Source organism: Atta colombica, unplaced genomic scaffold (genome assembly GCF_001594045.1).
Source record: "Atta colombica isolate Treedump-2 unplaced genomic scaffold, Acol1.0 scaffold126, whole genome shotgun sequence".
Classification (NCBI taxonomy): Eukaryota; Metazoa; Arthropoda; class Insecta; order Hymenoptera; family Formicidae; genus Atta; species Atta colombica.
Window position 1 is genome coordinate 4,665,001 of NW_017259213.1, and position 24,985 is coordinate 4,689,985.

A 24,985-nucleotide genomic window follows, 5' to 3' on the forward strand; every position below is an offset into this window, starting at 1 on the left:
ATATATATATATATATATACATATATTGTAAGTATTTCTTATGATACGTATTAACATATTCCGTCCACTGTTACAAAGAATAGATGAGCTTTCCTACGATATTTGACTTTCATATTTGACTTTATAATATCGTACATATATATAAGCTTTCTTATAATATTAAATATTTGTTGAAATTATTGAAATTATTGTAATATTATATTTCACACGTTTGAAGAATATAATTATTATGCTCCTATTGCTAATATTTTTGTGATTAATTTCCAAATACATCAAAGAACAATGATTAGGACTAAAACTTTTATCTTTAATCAATGTATCTAATAAAGTTTTTTTAAGATAAAGTTCTTAAAGATAAGTTAAAATTATTGTGGTAACTATACAAAGGTGATATCAATAAATATAAAATTCATTTTAAGATCGTTATAACTTAAAATCTCGTAAAGCGAATCAGATGCTGCTGTTTCCATAAATTTGTAAAAATAAATCTATCAACATATTTGAGGCAATTTAAGTTAAGTGCCAAATAATGACAAAGAGATATCACGCAGAAATTGAAGCAAATATAATCGTTTATATATACAATACTTTTGCAATTTTATGTTATTTTGGAATTATTTTTACAGTAATTTACTTACATAACTATTAGCAGTTACATTTTTGCAGATACAAATATTTCTTTCTAAATATTTGAAGGTACAGTCAGCGTTATTCTCTTGTGTGACACCTTGCATAATCAATATCTGAAAAAAATTCGTAACGAAAGTAATATACCATAGAAAAATGACAAACAGAAAAATTTACTTTGCGCACGCTGACTATAAATTCAAGCATCACAGGGCGGTATTCAAAGTCAATTCTTTGTCAAAGTCAATTTCATAAATACAGTCTTACCACATATTAGCATCATTACTTAAGATGATCTTGAAATAATAATGGACTATGAATACCGATCATAGTATTAAGAAATATACTTAAAGAAATATACCAATTGACGAGTGTCAAATGGAAATAGAAGTTTCATGAGTTGATTCACTCGTTTGAGCAGATCTTATTGTTTGAGCAGGTTTTATTGTTTTAGAGCAGTGCCTTAATTTCAGGGATGTTTCATTCCTGATAACATGATCGTCTTCAGAATCGGTACACAATTCTCGTTGTTGACTAGTTCGACGTCTCCTCGAGGTGTAATCTCTTGTTATTGTGTTACCAAGTAACAAAATCGCTCTACCCAGTAAAGTTAACAGGAACACGCCGATTATCGACAAGACATTCCGAATTATACTGAATGCTCCAGTAGCGATGTACATAGCAATGGCTAGACACATAATGAGGGCCGCGTGGCGATAATTATCGCCATTCACTGATACCTGAATCGCTCAGCGATAACATGATCAACGCGATATTTATTATGATATAATCTGCTAGATTCATATACGACTCGTGCGAGTTGTATTTTGTAATCTACTTCACTTTTGTAATACAGAGACAGTTTGATAAGTTAGTGATTTTTTGAAAAGACTTCTTTTGAAAAATTAATCAAATTTTAGTTTAAAAAAAAAATTAAAAAGAAGTTACTGACTTATTAAATTGCTCACATGTATCGCATGAAGACACAAATACGTTTTCATATCTTCTCATTCCTTTTTCTCATTCCTTATGCCTTCTCCGATACATCTTCGTGGCAAGGCATTTGTGTCCTCAATATAAGTAAGCACATCAAAGCGAATAATAATGCACAGGCGGCCAAAGCCCAAAGACAGCCGAGATTCAATGAACACTTGGACGTATTACAAATATGATGAGATTATAGTTTCCTGAATGTTGACAATGCTTTCATTGAAATTTTCTTCTATGATTTTCCCCTTTTTTTAAATCGATCTTTAGATGTAAATAATTATATAGATGACTTAACAAATAGAGGAAGAATTAACTTAAATATGATAAATTCTTTAATAATGGTCGATATTCATAGTTCATTCTTATTTCAAGATTTTGATGTCTTAATTTATATCTTAATAGATGCTAATATAGCTTTGTAATTGACATCTTAATTCTGTGCTTAAAGAACCAAATATGAATATTGCTATTGCAGTAAATCCGATAATTAAATTCTCTTGTTTATAAACAACTGAACAAAGAGAGATTATATAAAGTCTCTACTCTTATTCTTGAAGGACGTTAATTTCTACGACAATCTTCTTTAAATACTATATAAAGACATTTGTGTAATTCCATCCATTATAAATTATATAGAATTTTTTTATTAAAATTATAAAATAATTATAAAATAATTTTATCAAAAAGCAATAAATGCTTAATAAATTTTTAATGTCTTATCCTTTTAATTTACTTTTTTTGAGACTCAAAAAGTAAAAATTATATTTGTAATTGTGTGTTAATTGTTTCAAGTTATTAGATGTAAGAAAGAATATTCGGAATTTAAGTGTAAGTTTAAAAAATTAGTAAAAAGTTATTATATGTTACACTGTAACAAAATTAAAGGTCACTTTAATATTTTTATATTTGAACGATATAAGCTCGTATAAAAGTTTTTGAAATGTGATGGTATAATATTAATAAATCATTAAGAGATATTGAAAGATCAAAGTACGAGAACAGCGATGTTACGTATTGCCGTTCTAACTGTTCCAATCAATCGGATTGGATAAAAATATGCAACTTGTTGCTGTCACAAAGACATTTAATATGTCTGTCCAACACACAAATGCTTTTAAAAGACTTAATTAACTAATTATTTATATCTGATGATAAATAAGTGGGATATATGTATTTCAAATATATCTGTAATACTGAATTTATTTTATAGATATATTTTTTACATTTTACACAGATAAAGTAAGAATTTACGCCTCGTAGAAGACGAACGAATATTTAAAAAACATTAAAAACCGTTAATAAGCACAAAAGTATAATTATAGTAAATTATTTATGTTTTGTATTTTTGTATTCTGTCAAATATATTATCTGTCAAAATCAATATGATGCTATTACATAAGAATTGGCAATGTTTGCGCAACGTTATGAGTATACACTACAAGTGTATTGTTTAAAAAGCCTTTGAAATGCAAGCTAACGTCACGAAATGTCATTATGTTAAATATACAATATTTAACTTGTTGAGTTGGAAATAAAATACGCGAAATGGATTCGTTTAGTTTAATCGAGCTTTATGAGCATAATTTAACGTTCAGGATAAGTGAAAACTTTTTTCTTTCCCTTTTTCTTTTATCTTTTTTAATTAATGTATTTCGTGTTCTCTCTTATCTTTTTTTCTTGTTCCTTGACAGAAAGTCCAATTTCCTATCAAACGTTCTTCTAACTTGATTCTCTCAACGTTCCCGTAAAGGGGTTGCGAGCTCGCCCTCGCGAAGAAGCCACCCGGCTGATCGCGACCGCCATCGCTTCTAGAAATTATCGATTTTCACAAGCTCAGCGTTCCTTGGTGGGAAATGACGCCATGAACGACTATCCATTGGGCGGCATCGACTTTGATCTTCCTCCATTGGTCGACGAGCCGGTATAAACGGTGCTTTCTCGTAACTCCTTTCAGTTGTGTTGTTACCTACTTACTGTACACTTGGTAAGTGATCTTATATTGTGATTTATATTGTTATTATTATTCTTGCCTTTTTACAATTTACTAATTCGTTAACGCTGCGCAATTAAACGGTATATCCTGCTATTTTCATTTCTATTTGCATATAATTTCCATTTACCTCATTAAATGTTTTTTTTTCCTCATCAAATCCGAAATACCTCTTCACCTTTTGATTTGTTAATGTATTATACAGATGTGTCATAAGTATGCCTTAATTTCATATTCCTGGATAAAAAGGAAGAACAAATGTAATTATTAAAGCAGGATTCTCTTGCTTAGGCATGTGTGAAAAATGATGGACATTTTGAATCTTTTGTAAACAAAAAAATATCTAAAACTTTTAAATTTAAATAAAATCATTATTTGATACTACTGTATTTGTCCATTATTTCGATAACAAGAAGTGTTTGCAACCTAATCTTAATTTATAAAAATATTTGTTCTTTTTATCTATCTAGGAATACCTTCATGAAAGCATTTATGACTCACCTATTATTATCTACTGTATATTATTATCTACTGTTTATCAAGAATACTATAATTGTAGACAGGAAATTATTCTTTTATTAGCAAGTATTTAAACAAATTCGTCGCGTTTTATTAACGCTTTTAAAAACTAATTATTATGCCTATGAGTCAACAGCTCGATATTGAAGTAACATGATTATGTTGCGACAACAGTATAATATTATACTGTACAACAGTATAATATTATACTATTGGCATATCCTATCTTTATTTTATCATGGGATTTAACCATTCGTTGGAAAATCAATAACTGTACACATTTAGATTGTAAATGATATTCTGCGATTATCACATCGAATGCGCAAAACGCGATAATTAATTGCATATAATACAAAATAAATGGCTACAAAATAAATAACACATATTTGACTAATTAGCGTTAATCGACGTTATTCATAACGTACAAAAAATTGAATTGTTCTCTCTTCAAGTTGTAAATCGCTATCAGTTTTCCCACACAGTCAGCAGTTTTATGTAAAAACATGTTTGCTAGTCAATGGCTTTGTGAGCAATTTAGCGAGGTGCAAGTCGCGCTGGAATGTTTGAGGAGAGATTCTATTTCGTGGAAGAGAAATGACGGAAAATTAGAAACGCTACATTTAAGTTTCGATGGACTGTGTTCGCACTACATCGATTCCAAAACGTCCACTCCGCATATACGACAAATAAGCTGGTAGTACTTTCGCGTGCAATTTTCATTTTATTTCATCGCACATGACTCATGTTATCATCCATCGATCCCGACGACTTGAAACGAAGAGTTCTTCGAAAAATAATACATGAGCTCGAACTTGACCTAGACTGAAATAATCCGATTGAATCAAGCAATGGTCCCGTAAAAAGAAGAATTAAATTGAGATTTTAAACTGTTATAATTTCGAAAAAATAAAGGAGGAGAAGAAACATGAGTTAAAGTTTTGACATTAAAACAAAACTTATACACAGAAAAATGTCATTCTATTATTAAAAAAATTATTATTTAATTTACTTTTTCTTTTAAGTAATCAGTCATCTTTAACAAAGAATATTTCTTGATAATAATCTTAAAATATACTTATTTATACATTTTAATAAAGAAAACTTATTATCATGTACTCAAAATAAAAATTTATCTTTTTTGTGAGAAATAAAATTCTAAAATTTTATCAAAGAAGCGATTTTATATAATAAAAAAATCGAATTTGTTTTAATTTAATGATCTTGATTGAAGTATTAAATTTTATTATTAGTATTCAAAATATATTTTGAGTATATTTAATGTTTGTAATGATATATTTGTGAATATATGAACTTTTGAAATATTTGAAACAAATTAACATTTAAATGCAGTATTTTTCTGTGTGTATACATACACGTATTTTAATTATTATAAATTACATGACGGAAAAAATTGTGCGTTGGAGAACAGTGCTGACAATATGTCACAATTCTTTTCATATGTACATATTCCATGCTTTTTTATCAACACGATAAGGAAAATCAATACAAACCTTTCATTTCACATCGATGTATTCTCGCAAGAATACCACAAAAGTTCTGCATTTTTTGAAGGCTATCTTGATTTCTTTAAAAAGATAGCAACGAGCAAATAATTAATTGTTTATATACAATTGCAAAAAAGAATCTGATTTAATTTAATTTACATTACAGTAACAAAATTATTACAAAATTAAAATTATATAAAAATTATATATGATATAAAAAATAAATGAAATAATTTATCAAGTAACTTCTAGTCAGCAAATTTAAATTTTCCACATTACATCTAAAAACATAAAGTTCAATGACAGTTTGAAAATAAAACTCTGCCATCACTCGCAATGATAAATGCATGTGACGTTGCGGAGGCACGGCACTAATGCAGTATCTTAATTCGTCATGCAGTGAAAAATAATTCGCGTGGACTTTGCACTGTGTTCTTTACGAGAATGATGACGTTTGTTCTGTCTCACAGTTTCTATTAACAAATTTCAGAATGCACGAGCGCATTTGATGATTGTTGGACTATGTACTGGAACTTTCAGTCTATTACGTAATCAGCTAGCTTAACCAATCAAGTCCTCATATAACTCATTTAAAGCCAAAGAAAGAATATAATTCTAGATCACATCAAATAATGCTCTCTCTCTCTCTCTCTCTCTCTCTCTCTCTCTCTCTCTCTCTGCTTCTCTTTTGAATTTATATTTTAAAAAATGTGGAGACTTGAAGTTTGCTGACGCAACAACGGTTTCCTCATATTGAGTGAATAATTACATACGATGCATTGATTTCACCGCATAATTGTTCGTTTAAATTCAATAACAGATCAATTAGTTGCAATTGATATTCAATAAACATTATTCTACAAAGTAGTAAAATAATCGGACAAAGTCTGTTGATCATGCTTCATCATGCTTCATTCTTTAAACCCTCTATCATTTATTTAATCTACTTATTTATATTTCAACATGTCTAGACGACACAAAATATAAACATACGATTGCTAGCAATGCGACTCCAATTATTTTTGCGGTTTCTTATGTATAACATCCTATCCAAGCACAAACGATACCAAAGCCGTACAAATATATGATAAAACATACTCATATAAAAAAATATACATATATTATTTAAACGTCGAGTTGATTAATTATTATAATCGCAAATAAAGACGTCGATCTCTAAGCTTCTCTCCTCGATATTGGCAAGTCTCCAAGCTGATCAAAGTTCTCTCCTCATCTACGACAGTCTATTTCGGTACCCGGCCAAGACTCTTCCGGGGGGCAGAAACGAGAATACATTCTACGCTTCTACATTACTTCTATGCCACGATCGTGGGAAACCCGTTGTCGTAATTAAGAGACACGTGTCAAGTGATAAAAACGCTGGAGACGGATCTTGCCAGTTATCAATCGTGATGAGCGATTAACGATATTACAATATATTTCATTACAATGGCTCGATAGCCCTTATCCAGACATTCTAGGATTTCGCCGCGTGTGCGTAGTTCAAGATGATAATACGATATATTCACATAAGAGTTGATTTTTGACGCTGATTAATAATCTCGAGACAAATCGCCTTGTTCAATGACCGTTGATCTTTGATGCATGCGCAATTGAATATGCTACCTTCAGTCGCGATGCGATATACTTTTACGCTTATCGGGTGTATCTCAATTCTATAACTCTTAATGATAATTCGATATGTTATCATTAATACAGCTTTTTTACTATACTGTATAAGATATATAATATCTTCGTAATTACAATATAACGACACTGCCGTTAAAAAGTTATAGAATCGGAGTACACCGCTTTATTTTATAGAATTAGAATCGCACTATATATAGTACTCACTCTCTCGTGGAATAAAAGCAGCAGCTGTCAGTTTAGCGGCGACAGTTCACGATCACATTCGCATCGAGCGGATTGTTTTTTGTATCAGAATATTGTACAGTGTTCTTTTGCATCGTTTGTTCACAGGAGAATAGTATGTATAAAGAAGTTCACCATCAAGAAATCAAACACGAGTGCTCACGATCGGGAGGGCTCCACGCGTATCCCGATCACTTTAGGGAAACGTACCTTTAAGAACACCAATTGAATCCATGAACATCTGAAAGTTCCTGTCCTCTGATAGGACTTTGTATATAGTGTACATAAGATCATTTGCCTAATAAAAAGAAATCCCGCTGAAAGGAAACGAGCGAGTTCAAGGGAGAAATTACTGTCACGCTGGAAGAAATTAGCCAATTTATCCAAGAATCCTGCACTAGGCAAGAATCCTTCACGAAGCATCCACGCTCACTTTTAACAGCACGCATCAGCAGTAATAAGAGAGAAAAAGATCTTGGAAAAGAAAAAGAGTGACCAAACAGCGGAAATCATGAAGCAAGGAATCTCAGATGACTTTTCACTTGGCGTGAAATTATTTACCGCGGGCACCGCAGCCTGCATCGCCGATTTAGCCACCTTTCCTTTGGACACCGCCAAAGTCAGAATGCAGGTGAGTTAAGTAATAATAATTATATTTGAATTATATCCTTCGAAATAATCGCATGTTATCTCGTTGCGTCTTTTTATTCACCGAAAGAAATCGAATTATTTCTTCAAGATCGCAGGAGAAGGCCAAGCCCTGTTGCTGACATCAACGGAAGGATCAGTCCTTGCAGTAAGAACGAGCCAACCAGGATTGTTCCAGACTGTTGCAAACATTGTCAGATACGAAGGCGCAAGGTACGTTGTTCGTTATCATAATAGTAATTTAAGAACTGATGGTAGGTAGAACAACTTTATTTGGGCTATTAATATTTGTACATAATATTGTAATATATACGGAATCTGTAAATGTAGGACTTCCTTACCTAAGAATGATAATTCAATTTAAAGCTTATAGAAAATATTTATAGAGCAATCGCTTGTTGATATAATAACTATTTTATATTCAACTGTCGCTCTCTCTGAAATAATAACATGCGGTACTTTTTTCATAATAAACAAACTTATTAACCAGATTTCTTATTTTGGCGTGTGCCAGATTAAGCTAATTAATTTTTTCGTCGTTTATTAATTAAATTACACATATAAATATACTGAATATAAAAAAACTCCGTTTTTTTTTTAAATTAATTCAGAATTTATTAAATGTATAACTTAAAAATTTTTGTATGTAAGTAATCACAAATTATGTGTTCAGCTAAAATATAAAAAATACTTATTTATATTTATTTTGATACTTTAATGGTTTATAGTAGATATTTATATTTATATCACATAGAAAAGCCTTATTTAAAAAAAGCAATATATACTAATTAACTTAATTGTTTTTCATGTATTGTCAGTAAAGAAAGAATCGGCGAGAAAATATTTACGGCTTATCGTGTTTTCATTAAAATTTTGTTTGATATCTGGCACATGTATGTACAATAATTGCTTGTTCTAGAAAATTTTCTAGACTCTTATGATTAATCTCCGCATAAATATGATTTTTATTTCATCTTCTAGTCAGATGCCATGGACAAGTGTTCACTCACGTAAAACAATTTTTGCATAAGCAAAATAGATAAAGGAATGTAATTACTTTCCAAAAATTACACATTTTTATTCGATGAAAGTCGAAATATATAAAACGAAACAAATACAAATTTAATAAGACTTGTCGATGGTATTTCTTGTATCAATTCTTCTTACGTTTTATTATTTTTATGGATTATTCTTTTACTTTTATTTTGCATGGGTTGTCTTTCGCGTCTCTTTTTCCATTATTCGAAAAATTAACCAAACTGTTCTATTTCGTTTCTTTTGTACAAAGTATTTATAAATTTTCAATTAATTTGTACAATAAAAAGAATTCGTGATAATTGATATATAGAAACGTGGATACGTGATGCTTCGCGTAAACTTTTTTGTACGGCGCATAAACGCGCCGTACGTCACGAAATTTCTTTCTATATCTTCTGATAGTCATTTCTCCAATAAAGTTATAAAATTTCGAAAGACAACTTGCTTCCTTCTTACACATCTCTTCGCGATATATTTCTCTTAAGTTTTCATGTAGTTTCTCTCTTTTCTTTCTCACTTTCTCTTTTTGATTTTATTTCATTTACTTTGCCTGTATATTTATATCTATAGTAATGATCTACTTTCCCAATCACCGGTGTCTTCTTCTCTATTTTTGAATATGATACAACATTAAAATGCGTGGTCAACGTGACAAATAATGCACGCTCTCTCTTGGTTATTTCTCAGCTCTCGAATTATTTTTCTTTTGCGCGTCTTCGAACTGTAAATCACTTCATTAACGAGTAATATTGAATTTCGCTTTAAAGCATTCAATATGTAGGATATCTATATTATAGAAAAAAAATGAGGTGCAAAATCGCGCGAATAGGAAAAAGGCGAAGAGAAAAAAAAGGAAAAATTACGCAATATTTGCGTAAAAAAAAGCGAATAATATTTTTTTAAAAACCATTGAGATATAGAGAGAGAAAGAGAAAGAGAGAGAGAGAGAAATATGTACAAACGGTACCCTGGAAACGAGTTTGAGGGTAAATTGTGAGGGCGGTGTGCTTGAGCGAGGGTGGTTACAGGAGCCTGTACGGAGGTCTATCCGCGGGACTCCAGAGACAGATGTGTTTCGCCAGCATACGATTGGGCCTCTACGACAGCGTGAAGTCACTCTACGCTGGAATCTTCGACGGTACAGCCAACCAAAACTCCTAACTTTTGATATAAATATATCTTCTATGATATATACGAGAGTAGAGCGCGCGTTACAATTTCAACAATTTCTTAAACGCGTATATAATATACATTCATATATCTTATGTATAGTAAAACGTTTTGTCATATTTATAACACACGTAACATGCAAACATATCGATATTAGACAATATTTAATGAATTATAATTGTAAAATTATATTTGAAATATATTTTTATATATTCATAAATATTCTTTGACGATTAAATTCTTACCGATCTTAATAATTTTAACATTGGAAAATATAAATATTAAAAAAATAGTCAAGAACTGTTAATAAAAAAAGTCTAATATTGAATGTCTAACATTATATACATAGACACGCATATTCATATCGACATTCGCTTTATCACGATGAAAACTCTCGTAAACTTTATGCGCAAATCTTCTAAGATTGTCTTGATACGTTCCTCGTTCTCATTTCTGTCGTTTTTGAAATTGAGAAAGGAAGAAAAAAGGGAAGAAAAAAAGAAAATTAAGTATAGAGTCAGAAAATGGAAATGGGAGAACTAAAAGATTGAATGTACAACAAAGGCGAGGATTTGAACATCTTTTGTAATTCTTACTGCATTGAATAATCGTGAGACTATTACATATTTATGCATTTTACTTCATTTACATTTGCAAAGAAGTTTTCATTCCTTAAAATACGGCATTCAAATTGTTTTCTTTTTACAAAGTTTTTTTAAATACATTTGCTACAAATATATTTGCTTGGATGTACAATAATTCATCTTTGATGTATTGCTGAGACTTTTCTAAAATTTTGCTCAATCAGATATATTTGTATAGTCTTGCGAGTCAATCGCTATGATTACTTTTCTGATTTTTCGGTATCATTATGTTCGTGAATTTTACATTTTTTTTTTTAAAAGTTCTCAAAAATGTGTGTAAAAATTAATTTGCAGAATTAAATGGATTATTTATAGTTCGTTTGTATGTGCAATATAATACATATTCCAAAATGCTTTTTTTGCTAATTTTAAGTAGCATTCAATTCTGAATTTTTACATTTATCGATGATTTAAATGTAAATTATATAATTTATGTTAATCTAAAATAATAATCTATTGTAACTATTAAGTTTATTTTGTTGCTGAACATATCCAGAATATTAATAATTCTGTTAAAATAAGACTTTTATTAAATAAACAAAAAATTTGCTTCTATATACATCCTGTGCTACGGCTTATTTACTTTCTTTGAAAAAATAAGACATGATAAATTTATACGCAAATATAATCTCAAATTTAAAATAAAATTTCGAAATTGTACTCTTTTTCAATGTTTACAGAAGATTTAATTTCATTATCTTGATATAATCGACAAGTTAATTTTTACTTTTGAGATCGCGGTACAACATCGGTCCTCTACATATAATAATTTATTATTCATTATTAATGTCAAGCTGATTGTGAAAAGTTTACTAACGTTTACGAATATTATATAAAGATATTAAAACCGATCGTAATAATAAACATTAAATGAGAGGTAACACAATTAAATGAGAGTAGGCACAATTTGCGTCGATTTTATATCGCTTCTTAATTCTTAAATTATCTGTCAGAGACTAGTTCTTCATCGAGCGTTTTTATTTCAACAGGTAACAACAATAAGATCGGTACATCGATGAACATTGGCGTACGTGTTGCCGCGGGAATCACGACAGGTGCTTTGGCAGTGATGATCGCTCAACCGACCGATGTCGTTAAAATCCGCATGCAGGCTGGGAATAATGGACGATCATCGGTAAGATATAGCTCCACTCTGCAGGCATACAAGAGTATCGCTAGTGGAGAAGGCGCGAAAGGTCTTTGGAAAGGTGAGTCTTCCTATAAAAATATTTTTAATTTTAGAAACTTCTTGTATTATTTGTAGAATTTTTTAAAGATTGCACAAACAGTATATAAGACATTTTTTTAATATCATGGAAAGTAATCCTCTATTTCGTCACACATAGGAACCATGCCGAATGTCTCGCGGAATGCTATTGTGAACGTGGCGGAGATAGTCTGTTACGACATCATCAAGGACCTCATTCTGGTTAGCGGTTATCTTCGTGATGGGATACCGTGTCATTTGACCGCCGCGACGGCCGCAGGACTCTGTACCACCCTGGCGGCAAGTCCCGTGGACGTCGTGAAGACACGTTATATGAACAGCGCCGCTGGCGAGTATAAGGGCGCGATAGACTGCGCTATTAAGACCTTTGTCCAGGAAGGTCCCACCGCGTTCTATAAAGGTTTCGTGCCAAGTTTCTCGCGCCTGGTATCCTGGAACATCGTATTGTGGGTAACCTATGAGCAGATGAAGTTGCACATGAAGAAACTATATGGCATCGAGTAAAGTACTAAGTTACTTATCAAACTCGATTATTCTGCCGAACCGGCGCGGAGATCGATATAATCCATTTCTTGTGTTACTTTATCGAAATTCTACTTCCGTAGAATATTAGCGTTTAGATAAACGTATAAATCAAACGTAGGTAGACCGAAAGCTTGATATTTCAAGATGTAATTTCAGCCGATGATAATGAATATCCTCTTATTACTGCTTTTTTTCTATTGTCTGTTTTCCTAAATGCAAGTGTGCGCACACGGTGTTTATCGTCGAATCATTCAACAATAGGAAATTAATCGTGAATCAACAAAAATTATTTGCACCGATGAAAATAGTATAAATAATAGTAATAGGAGTTACACACAATCTCATTTAGTATTTTAGTTGCTTTAGTTTTTATATACATGTGCAACATTACGCCAAACAATTAAGAATAATAAGGCTTTTTTAACAATTTGTATAAAACAAATTTGAATTTCATCAGAAAGCTTTATATATTTATAATAAGACGTTAGGCTATTTTAAGATGGATTATACAATGATTACGTAAATTGTTAATGCGCCAAACAGACAATAATGTTATCGAAATTCATTCCGATGTTTTTACTTAAATCTCTCTTTAGTCTCTTGAAAAACTGTGATTATAAAATAACGAATCTTCTTTTTAACTCTAATTAACTGATCATTCGTGAACGTAGCGTGTAATTTTTGCATACAATATAATCTCGATTCAGTCTACAATTTATACTACAGAGCACAATTTATATAGTTTAAAAAATCGTCAATCAACGATTTTTTAAACTATATTGCCATATACTAAGAAAAAAATCAATTTAATTATCTTTATTTCTTTTGTTGAATGTATGTATTTAAGTAAAATATAATATATGTCTGACTTAAATACAAATTAAATACAAATTAATTTAATTTAATGAATAATTTTTTTCTCAGTGTACGAATAATTTAGTTTTATAATTTGCGAGGAACATTTAAAGAACCTCTTTATAGAAAAAATTATATATTGTAGAAATATTTGTTATTTATAATGAAATACAATAATTGTCAACTCTCATAGAATGATGATGTAATTTGAGATATTAATGTAATTTGAGATATTAATTGAGATAATTCGCACAATATATCTGTATCGTCGAATTTCGATGACAAAAACTATTTGGTCTTAAAATAATATATATGAGTATACGCACAATTAAGTATATGACTGATTATACTTAATTGGATACAACATGTTTCTATCAAGAATTACATTTTTCTAAAAATTTGTTTGCGGTAATAAAGAAATAATTCCGTTAAATAGTAATACAAGCAACAAGTAACAGCACTTGCAAAGTGCTAAAAAAATATATAAATGCTTTTTAAACTTTGTAAACGCTATGTGCTATTTGACAACATCCTCATAAATTCTGCAGTATAAAATTATATAAAATATCAGATGTAAATTGTTTCTTATCAGAATTTAAAGTCTAATATTAATATATTAGTATTAAACATTGCGATGTTATATCTATATTTAATTATTACAATATTGCAGTATTATGTAATATAAATAATCATTTATTCTGACATCATTCAACACCTTATGTATTGATCCGTACATTATTATAAATCATCTTATTAATTTTCTAAATTTTTCTTTATTAATTATCGTTCGGATTATTGTGAAGTACATGTCACGGCTTGTATATTATACTAGAAATGCCTATATTAAAAGCGCAACGTAATAATAGCCGAAAATTACAAAATTTACAATTAGCGTTATATCGATACGCATGTAAAAATCTCGTCGAAAACTTAATCCGTGGAATACAAATAATTGCTTCAGGAAGTCTTAGGGAGATCTTATAAATTTACAAGGAATTACAATTCATTAACATTTATTTTCTATATTTATACAATTATGTGTACAAAGTATAGAGCGAGGTACCGTGTCAGGGAATGATACAGTTCCCTATTTATTTTTGATATTATCTAAATCTGTTTTGCCTTTCAAGAGACAATTCAAATTTCCCAAAAATGTAAAGCTTTCTAGAGGTCATTGTTTTATTACTATTTAGATCTTAGATGATGATTTTATAATATAATTTCAACTTTCACAAGAATTTTATTTCGAAGAAGAATTTTATTTAATTGAATAATCATAAGTGGCCATATTTAAATCCGTATTAAATAATATATAACAAACATAATCTTGTTTACTATGGAACATAATTTACGAAATATTGATGTCCAAGATATGTACAAATAGACTTTACGATATGTAGATAGTATTTTCATAGAGAATAGCTTTAAATGTTTGTTACGAGTTTTAAATAAATATTGTTTGTGAAATATTTCTTTTCGTGAAATATTATTTTGTACTATACTATAATAAATATTTATTCAGAATAGAAATAATTTTTGTATTAAATTTTAAATTTATAAGTGCACAAGAGTAAATATTTGTAATAAATTTGGTTGTTAAAAATAGCTGTTCTAATATTTGACTGAGGTGCAGTTCCTTAAGTCTCAAAATCAGAATCATTGGATTCACTACTAGAAGATATGTCGTCGTCCATGCATCCTGATTTCATGGGAATATCTTTCTCCATAGGAATTCTAAAAAGAGTAACAGGCACAATTAACAAGAAACATATTGAATAATAAGCGAACTATCGATTAACTTCAAGAGTAATGGATGTATAAATTAAATGACAGCTCTTTTCACTTATTAGTTATTATCGTTAGTTTACAGAAACATTGTTAGTTTGATTGATAACGAGGGAAAAGACATCATATGTTGATAGAACAATTTATAGCGAAAGCATTAAATTAACAATGCGCACACACGAATAGTTACACACAAATCTTGCCTTATAATACAACTGTTTATTTATCTCATTTGCTAAGAAAACGCTGTGGTATGATGTATAGCATGTTTATCTTGAATACATTTCGGTATTTTCCGTGACTTTCGTAAAATACACATTCTCGGACAACAGGCTTGCTCTGTTGATCTATATATTAAATAATATATCATAATCTGTAAAACCTTTTATTCTAGCCTGTAGAAAGTTAAAACTTAGAAAAATTATTCTTTTCAAAAACGATCTTAGAAAATAATTTTGCCGATTAAATACAGTCCCTGGAAGTATATTTCCTTCTAAATATTTTGCAAGTTTTCTTTTTTAATATATAAATGTTCTTAATCAAATATTTCAACAAATTTATATTTAAGTCGATTTATACCGTAAAAATGAATTAATAACAAAAAATTTGCACGTACTTTCCGATAGCCCAATCACTACCGCCATCCTTCATCATCGATAAAGCTTGGCAGAAATCTCTTCCAATGGCTTTGAGATGCTCTGTGTCGAGATGTAATCCCGCCAATACGCCTTGATCGCATCCACAAAAACTGCTTTCCATCGTGTAACTTCTGTTTGAATAAAACATTAAACGAAACATAGTGACATTTTTTTCAATCACAACGTCGCAATATCAGTAATATTGACTTTTATAAATGTAAATACAAAAGGAAACGTTTCACCAAGTTAATGTTAATATTAATATATAATATAAAATATAAATTGTATAATTTAAGTTATTAAAAAACAGATTTTTTTTTTACAAGACACATGTAACCTCAACCTTGCTACACAAAATCTCTCTTGCGAGCTAGATCTCAATCTGCTCAGGATATAGCCGTCGTTTACCTCGGAACACCCAACTGCCTCCATACAGCGACCCTGGCGGTGGATTCCTTGTTTCTTTCAACCTTGAAGGAGCAAAGTGGCAAAGCGAAAGCTGATGATGTCCTCTGCATGAGATGCGGTAACATCTAAAACATAAAGAGAGTCACAAAGATTACGAAATCGCATTTGGAGGTTCTAACGAGAATCAAGATTTCGTAGTTCAAGAAGAGAAATACTTTCTCGGAGCACTTTCTCAGTAATGCTCTAACTAATGACATTAATGTGGCAGAGCAACGCGCGAAATGAATAGGCGGCTGTCGGCGAGTAATTGCTCGTGCAAATCGAAAGTTCACATTGAATAGAAGGTCGTTGAAAGTGATGAACGTTCGCCGGGCTGGCCCGGTGGCAGGTAAATGTAGGATAAATGATGCCATGCGAGATCTAAAAATATTACCTAGCCTCGATTCCCTTCTGTTGATTCCCTTACCAAATACTGCACCGACTGGTCCGGTTTCGCCCTGTCCGCGGCGCTCCAGGAACCCGACCTTGAACAACCGAACAGAAACACGTTCTTCCTCCGCGAATGGCCGTGATAGTCGACGAAAACGTGGGGCGGTCTCTGCAGCACCCTGGCGCAGTATTCCATCAGGCCTTTCGTGTGATAGATCACCGGATGATACATTCGATTGGGATTACTCCAGCGTCGATTCAGGTCCTCGTTCGTCAAACCGTATCGATTGCTGCAGCAAAAGCATATCGTACAGATTTAAAAACAGACAACAAGAAGAATCGATTCTAGTATAAAAGAAACCGGACACCGGTTCTAACCGGACACTTTACAGAATGCTACGATCACGAACATCGCGATCGTTAAAACGCTGAAATTGTTAAAAATCGCATTCGCTGTTGCTCACATATAACGTACCACGTCATCAATTATCTCGCGAGATTGGAAATTCCAAGCTAGCTCTTTTCGATGTGACATATATTTCCTACTTATTTTTTATGGCTTCGTTTCAACATGGATGGAAAATGTATGGATTTCAAACGATTCCATAATGAGGTAATCTTAATATCTTCGAACGTTTTCGCTGAACGAGAATATCAGAAATATTTATGCGTCTCTCAGAGAGAAGTAATCTGCAAGCATTATTTATTAACCAATTCCTTAAGATGCTTTCTCAGATTCGCGACATAAAATATATACATATGTCCGGTAATTTCCTAACGTTTGCTAAAAAGTATTCCCTTCAAACATGTTAAGTGCATAAATAAATGTATTGCAATGGATTACGCAATGATGATGATTCGTTTTGATATGTCGTTTACGATCTATGATCGTGATGATGAAAAGCGGAGGGGATCTTGTGAAAGATCATTTTCATTTAAGGATTCAGCCGCAGTTAGAAGGACATTTCCGGTGGCCGGAAATCGAGTCAGAGGAAGTGACGCCTTCGTGTCGCGCATAGCTAATAGTGAGGCATGGCAGGTGACAATCGCTTGAATTATGGCTGTCGTTTTGATGTCGTCTCTTGATGTATTATTCCGCATTGATATCTCGACGTCATAAGTAGATAGTGAGTAGATAGTGAAGTAACATTGCGAATACTTGTAACACATTTAACTCTATTGGATTCAGAAATTTGTTAAGAGAGGGAGGGCCATTGATTCATTGCAGACGAAATATTTTGTTAAAGTCATTACTTAAATGTACATTTCATAAAACATTTTATTTAAAATTATCTTAATATAAAAGAAAAATTAATATATTGGGATGTCCGGAAAGTTCGTGCCGCAAAAGATTTAAATTTAATAAATGAAATTAAAAATTTAAATCTTCTGCGTTTCAATTTTCCTTCAAAATCGGCATGAACTTTCCGGACAACCCAATAATAGAATCTATATGTGTTTTATACTCGGTTTTATATCTAGGGCTTTCTTAAATTAAAAAATATTTTTGAAATATCAGAATTGTGGTTAAACATTAAAAAAAAATATGTATATTTTGTTCTAAGTATTTTTAAAAAAGGAAACTCCAAGGAGAAAAAAAGAGCCAAGAATCCATTTCACTCAAGTTTCGTGAAGGGACATTGAGGAATCGACTTAAAAATTTTTTAACATATTTTTAGTCGCTATTAACAGCAGTGCAAGGATTGTTTATTTATATTAACTCAATTTAAACATGAAAACACATGACGAGAGCGACTGCCGTCCATATTCTGTATGGTGTACACACTTGATGGTGTCCCACCAAGAGAAAGAGAGAGGACGTTCACCGGCGCGCCACGTTCGCAGAAGCTGACAGCGAAAGAGGACAGTCATTCGAGATAATAGATCTCATCATGTGCATGCAACGCCAAAAAAGCGGTCGCGCCGCGCGCGTTTCAGAACGCTCACCGAAACGAAATCGCGCGGAGAAGCGCAACGCTTCGTCAGGTAATGCCATTAACATTCAACATCTGACGGGCAGGAGCATCGCGTCCGCGAATGGTCTCCGTCCTATCTAGAGACCCGAGATAAGATTTGAAGTTCCCCTGTTCTAAATTTAAACTCAGGAAACATGTTATCAGATCTTTTACTAAAATTAAGACGAGATTATGAGGAACAAGTTATGATCCGCTAGTCTCGACTACGGTTATCATCTCTTTTGATTTCGACCAGAGATTCCGGCTTTTTGAACGAATTTCCGGCTCTCTGACAGAAAAAATTTCATGAGAGAATGCACTATAAGACGATAACAGTTTTAATAGTGGCAATCATTCTCCGATAGGAAAGATAGCAATCGTTATCTCAACGCTGTGTACGGATAATAATAAATCAAATATTTATGCGATATACAAATCATGGAATTAAGGATCATTTATACTGGCTGCAGTAAACTGTTAACTTATGCTATAAGCTATAAGAAATTGACATTCACAGTTGAACGTGAGGAGAATGATCGAGTCTATTCTCCTTACATTTGATTGTGATTGATCAATTTCTTATAGTTTACAGCATAACACTTTATAACCAGTGTAAATCGATCGCAATGCACAACTTTCATTTTTTTACAATGTAAAATATATAATGTCAGCTAATATTTAGGGAATGCCATTATTTTGCTATTGTAAGTGTGTGTATGCGCACATCTTCGGAAATACAACATCTAATTCCACCATGTATACAAATAATAATAAATCTATATTTAAATTTCTCTAACATAGTCGCTTAGTAATCACTTAGAAATTTCTTTAAAATCTTTTCCAAATTCATGGAGATAATGCAAGTCGAATGTAGAAAGAACGGCGGTGAGTCACATGTTTGCAAATGATGACTGTACAATGAGAGTGTCGTTGTTTCATTAATTGTTCGATATAATAGGCAGCATCAGTCTCTTCGTGTCGACCGCCAATGTCAATGACTTCGAAGAGGGAGCCTTGACTGCGAACAGACTTCTCTCACCTCTGTGGAGAAAAGATCCTGTACAAATTACACGTAACCGACCACTCGTCTCAGACTTGCTCCGTGTCAAACGTTCAAAGGATACCGCTCATACGTTACGTGATACTTCGGATATTTTAAAAACGATCAGATACGCAAATCTGAAACCATTAAATCTGGTCAATTTGATTAAAAAATTGATTAACTAAAATTTGATTATCGATAGGTTGTATGCTTTGATTGATTATAGTGGCAGGTTGTTCAAACAACCTTCAATCTCGAGATTCTTCGAAGTATGATAATCGATAGTCATTAGACTCTTCTAATTTTACCTTTCCGCTTATTTAAGTCCGCTCGCGTTACGATCTCTGCGTAAACGAGGCATAAATCTAGTAGAAAAATAGGCAAGAACGGCCGTACAAAAAAAGGGACTGTAAGATATCGGATCGCGAGAATTCTCGGTATAACCGACGGAACAAAATCGAAGAAGAAATGAGCGGAAACGAGAGGACTCGGGGTCCGTTCTTGTGATCGTAAAGCGAAATCCTCTCCTTGGAAACTTCTACTTTCCTAAGCCCTTCTTCTACGTATCGCGTATTTCTTACGTGAACTTTATTATCATCATGTCCGCTCGCATCCATCTCCGTCCCTTCTTTCACGGCCTAGCAGCATTTTCTCCGGGGTTATCCCAGGGTTTGATCGTGCAACCGCTGACGGACATTTTTCCCTTCTCGACTCTATTTCCACATCTCTAAATCTCACGCTCTCATGAGCAACCTTGTCGCGGGAACGTCATTTCGTAAAGCATTGCCAGCATCGTGACACATGCAAAAGTGCATAATATTCTAATATATATTATGTAGATATCGTAAACATCTTTATTAGGAACAAAAATGCTAAGAAAATTTTATTTGAATGTTTACATATTAAATTATACGGTGCAAAAATAATTAACGAAGCATTAAAAAAAACTGCTTCGATAAAAGATAAATACAGACGATAACATAAAAGATAAAAGATAGATACAGACGATAACAGAAGATAACATTTTTAGCAAGGAAGTTGAATGATTTATAACGATTCTGTTCAGCCGATCATATATTTGGCCTAATCAACGCATTTATCGAGAAGTCGTTGTGTTAATCGGTAAAGGACGCATCCTGTTTGCTTCTCTCTTTTATGACATTAAAAAAAAACACAAGTACATAACGAGATCGTTATTTCCAACATTCCAACCTGATTCGGAGACACGCAAAGCATTTAATAGAGGGCCGTGAGCATTCTGGACGCACAAACACGCGCCCCGGGTGCAATTGTAGCTATTGCGCCCAATGGAAGAAATCGAATGACGATTCTCTCGCAATCGTCGTGTAAGGACTAACTGCACATTAGAATATTCGTGACCGGTCTCGATTTGCATTCCTCTTCCGACCCAAGGTCTTCAGAGCCGACTTTTTCTACAGACGGCAAAGGGCGAGCAAATCCATTCGCTCTTCTATACCTCTTTCTCTTTCTCTCTTTCTCTCTTTTTCTCTCTTTTTCTCACTCACTCTAGTCTACCATTTCTTCGAAGACGCTTGTCTCCGGTTAAAACGCTCGCCGACACGGTTTCCTCTCGCGAGGAACAAAATGCTGCTTCCTTACGAGTTTTTGCAAGAGATATTCGCGAAGCGTCGAAAGTACTCTTCAAAGCTTAAACCTGTCGATAAGAAGCGGTATTACAAATATATACAGACTGTCCGACGCAAATCGTTGAAATTTTCATAACGAAACTTCTGATAAATTATTCTAGAAATAGATTGGTCGGATAGGACGATCGTTGTCCTACAAAGATTCAGAGATTCAGAGATCAAATGATTTGACGATATCGACTTCCTTTTACTTGTCTTTTATTCGTCTTTCTTACTTGCCAGCCTCTCCAGTTCGAAAGATACGATATTACGCGAGACTGAAGCGACTATGTTGTCCGAAGCAAAACGTCTTCAATAATTACAAGATTCTTTTCCCTTGTTTAAAATTTTTTTAAATGTTGTCTAAACGTTATTATGATATAATTTCCGGTCGCACTATTATCAAAACGATCACTGATAAAACTTATTAAGAAAGTATTAACATTTATAAAATTATACTGCTATTACCGATCTTCCTACGCAATGCCTCTGAATTACTGTGTAAGTTCAATTCTCACGATTCCGAATTCAATGTAAGACGAAATAAAAATTTCCAAAATATTGTGTTATGACGTGATATACTGAAAAAATACAAAATTATATTCCACTCCGCGCAATCGTATGAATAGATAGGAATAAATCTCTCGTAGTATTAAGCTCATCGAGCCTTTCCAAAGCACTTTGCTGCGTACGTCGTGTCGCGCACATCCAATCTGCATATGTAAGGATAATGGCGTTGCCGCGTGTAAATTATTTTTAATACGTGGACATGAGAGCGCGTGAATACCCCATGAATACGTACTCGTGTAGAAGAGCGTTTTTCTTGGAAAAAAAATCCCGCTGCTATGCCCATACGTAACGAGCTGCCCGATCATATTAAAACCTTCGAGAGGGCGAGCCTCTTTACCCCGTAATCGCAAGCGAGTTCACGGTTTCAGGTTCTAGGTCGTTCTCTCTTAAATCCCAAGCACGTAACCGCAACAAGAGCGTGAGTAAAGCAGGCTGTAACTACGCAGGATGATCAACTCCTAATGATTTGCGATCAGTGCGACTCGTTATTATGGGTTACTCAAGCGTTTCGTCGTTAATTGCGGCGCAACGTCCATCTCGCGTTGAATAAAAAAAAGAGAGAGAGAGAGAGAGAGAGAGAAAGAGAAGATCGAGTACCTTGATAACGCGCTCAATCGTGATATTACGTATTCCACGCATGATTTTACCACGTCATATTGTGCGCGACTGCTATGATTTCATTATATCCCATGAGAAACGAACTGTCTAAATATATCCAACGAGACAGTGTCTACATAATAAGATACGCGGGTACGTAATCGATGCTCCAGAGAAACGATCGGTAGTCAAAGGCAATGTTCTCAACTTGGAGACCCTTAGTATATTGCTTGTCTTTTACGTCGTAATGATTGATTATCCGAACAATATAGTTGTGCGAGGAAAAATAAAACGCAAAATGCTGTTTCACGGTTGCGATCTCCTGTCATAGTCCGCGTTTGATTGAATCTCACAATCAGAATAGAAATCCAAAACTTTGTATAACGACGTTAACTGCATTTATATGAAATTCTGATTTATCGATTTTAACATATATTATTTGAGTCCCACAACATTTAATTTTCAATAATTCTAAAATTTTTTATGAGGAAAAATTTTTCTTATTCCTTCTAAAATTTTTAAGTAAATAAAAATAAATTATTAGCAATGTTTATGTTTGTTAACTTTAAACTTTGCCAAATAGAAGGAAATTAATATTAAAACTGTCCAATGCTACTATTATTCTCGGTATATAAGTAACATCAATATTACATAAAATCTGCCTGAATAGTTTTATTCAATAAAGAGGTTACATCGTTATAATCATATTTTTACGTCATAAAAATATTTGAAGTACAGGTGAGAATCACTGTTTTAAGACTTTCCAAAGAAAACAGCAAATCCATAAGTTGTTCTGGTACTAACTGAATTATGACTCCTAAAGAGTGAACCATAAAAAAGTGTGCAAGGTCGTGCGCCCCTTACTATGAAGTCGCTCGACCACTCGATCTTGCACACACATATAATTGGAGATTCTTTCGGGATAGAACCAAATTCTATAAATAGTTACACTTTTTGGTCCTGCTAGCAAGACGATTCTTTTCCTTTAATCTTCGTTTTTCTCGATGTTGCTTCACTATTCTCGTTGATCGAAAAACATATATGTTCGATTATTTGCGAAAAACAATATTTCTAAAATTATCAAATTTTTGTAAATTGGTTATATTGAATTATGTGATGTATAACATATTTATCGAGCTTCCTTTGAATTTATATAAAAAATTCACTTCAAAAGCTATTATGTCGGTTTATTGTCTGAGTGATATGGAACTCATCCCTTATCGAGATAATTTTCAGACATACCTATTTGAAACACCTCATGTTGCCTCGATCAATTACGAAATGCATGAGGATCACTGTCCTAGAGGTATCAAAATGGAGGAGCGAATGCCGTCGAAGCCTTCGGGGCAGTATGGCTCCTCCGATCGTCTCGGTCCGAGGCTGTTCGCGAGCTAAAACCGAGAGTTCCGTACACAGAGAAAAAAAAAAGAGAAAGGAAGAGAGGTGCGCGCGGGGTAGTAACGAAGGGGATACCGGTAAGAGCAACGGGGAGGAAGGAAGGGTCTCTGGACGGGAAAAAGACGAGAAGAGATGCTTGGGAGGAAAGGAAAGAAGAGGGCCTTACATAGCGATTGCTGGCAGAGCTTGAAATAGACCTCGGCAAGAATCCCCCTGTGGCATCCTCTCTCTCGCTTCTCCTGCTCCTTCCAGCCATCTTCCTCTCGTCTTCCTCTTCGTCGCGCAGCCGACGATGGTCGCCGCTGACCGCCGTTGGCCGTCGCTGGCCGCTGCGGCGTACCCCGTCTTCGCTTTTGTTTTAGCAAAAAAAGACCAAGTCCCTTGGCGCGGCTGTGAGAAGTTGTTCTCTAGCGTCTCCCTCGCATGGAACGGATCAAGGTAGGAGGGAGGAAGAAGAAAGCGAAGAAGACGACGAAGAAGAAGAGGATGAAGAAGACGATGAAGAAGAAAACGAAACGAAAGAGAAAAGTAATGGTAAGAGAAAACGGAAGGACGAGAAGACAACGACGACGATGAGATGGTGATCGTGCCTGTTGAAGAATCGCTTGTTTATCCAATACACCGAACTTCTGCTTTAGTCTCACCCACCACCACATACATGATATATATAGGAGAGAACCCCGTAAGTATCGCCGGACTTAAGTGCACTCGAGCGAACGCGATGCATTCCCACGGGAATACCACGATGGGAATTCAACCTGTTAAACTGACCTATACCAAGGTATCCAGCAGAACGTGATTTGTGCCGTGAGGTATAAACCCAAGCATTCACGGTACGATTGATATGCACAGAAATCTGAATACACACAAATTCCCTGCAGCCGAATATCCCATTTCTCTTAGGCA

General features: G+C 33.3%; 2 protein-coding genes across 4 annotated transcripts in view; one reads left to right on the forward strand and one right to left on the reverse strand.

The window, feature by feature from the left end:
* Positions 1-3,582: 3,582 nt before the first annotated feature.
* On the forward strand, positions 3,583-13,148 carry LOC108695020 (mitochondrial uncoupling protein 2-like). 3 transcript variants are annotated; one of them, XM_018204739.1, is made up of 6 exons: positions 3,583-3,601; positions 7,612-8,134; positions 8,243-8,364; positions 10,218-10,327; positions 11,993-12,211; positions 12,350-13,148. In XM_018204739.1, the coding sequence occupies exons 2-6, from the start codon at positions 8,015-8,017 to the stop codon at positions 12,733-12,735; spliced, it is 957 nt and encodes a 318-aa protein (XP_018060228.1). In that variant the 5' UTR covers positions 3,583-3,601; positions 7,612-8,014; the 3' UTR covers positions 12,736-13,148. The 3 variants fall into 3 exon arrangements, with proteins under 3 accessions (XP_018060228.1, XP_018060227.1, XP_018060226.1); XM_018204738.1 differs by lacking the exon at positions 3,583-3,601 and adding an exon at positions 6,981-7,125; XM_018204737.1 differs by lacking the exon at positions 3,583-3,601 and having other exon boundaries at positions 7,541-8,134.
* A 2,457-nt stretch (positions 13,149-15,605) lies between these two features.
* The window catches only part of LOC108684119 (cytosolic carboxypeptidase 1-like), a 31,186-nt gene continuing 21,806 nt past the window's right edge, over positions 15,606-24,985 (reverse strand). Inside the window, exons 15-18 of the mRNA XM_018188218.1 lie at positions 16,909-17,161; positions 16,443-16,567; positions 16,013-16,165; positions 15,606-15,743 (exon numbers count right to left, since the gene is read on the reverse strand). Coding sequence (XP_018043707.1) covers positions 15,632-15,743; positions 16,013-16,165; positions 16,443-16,567; positions 16,909-17,161 — 643 coding nt within the window. The 3' untranslated portion in view covers positions 15,606-15,631. The remainder of the gene's footprint in view (positions 15,744-16,012; positions 16,166-16,442; positions 16,568-16,908; positions 17,162-24,985) is intronic.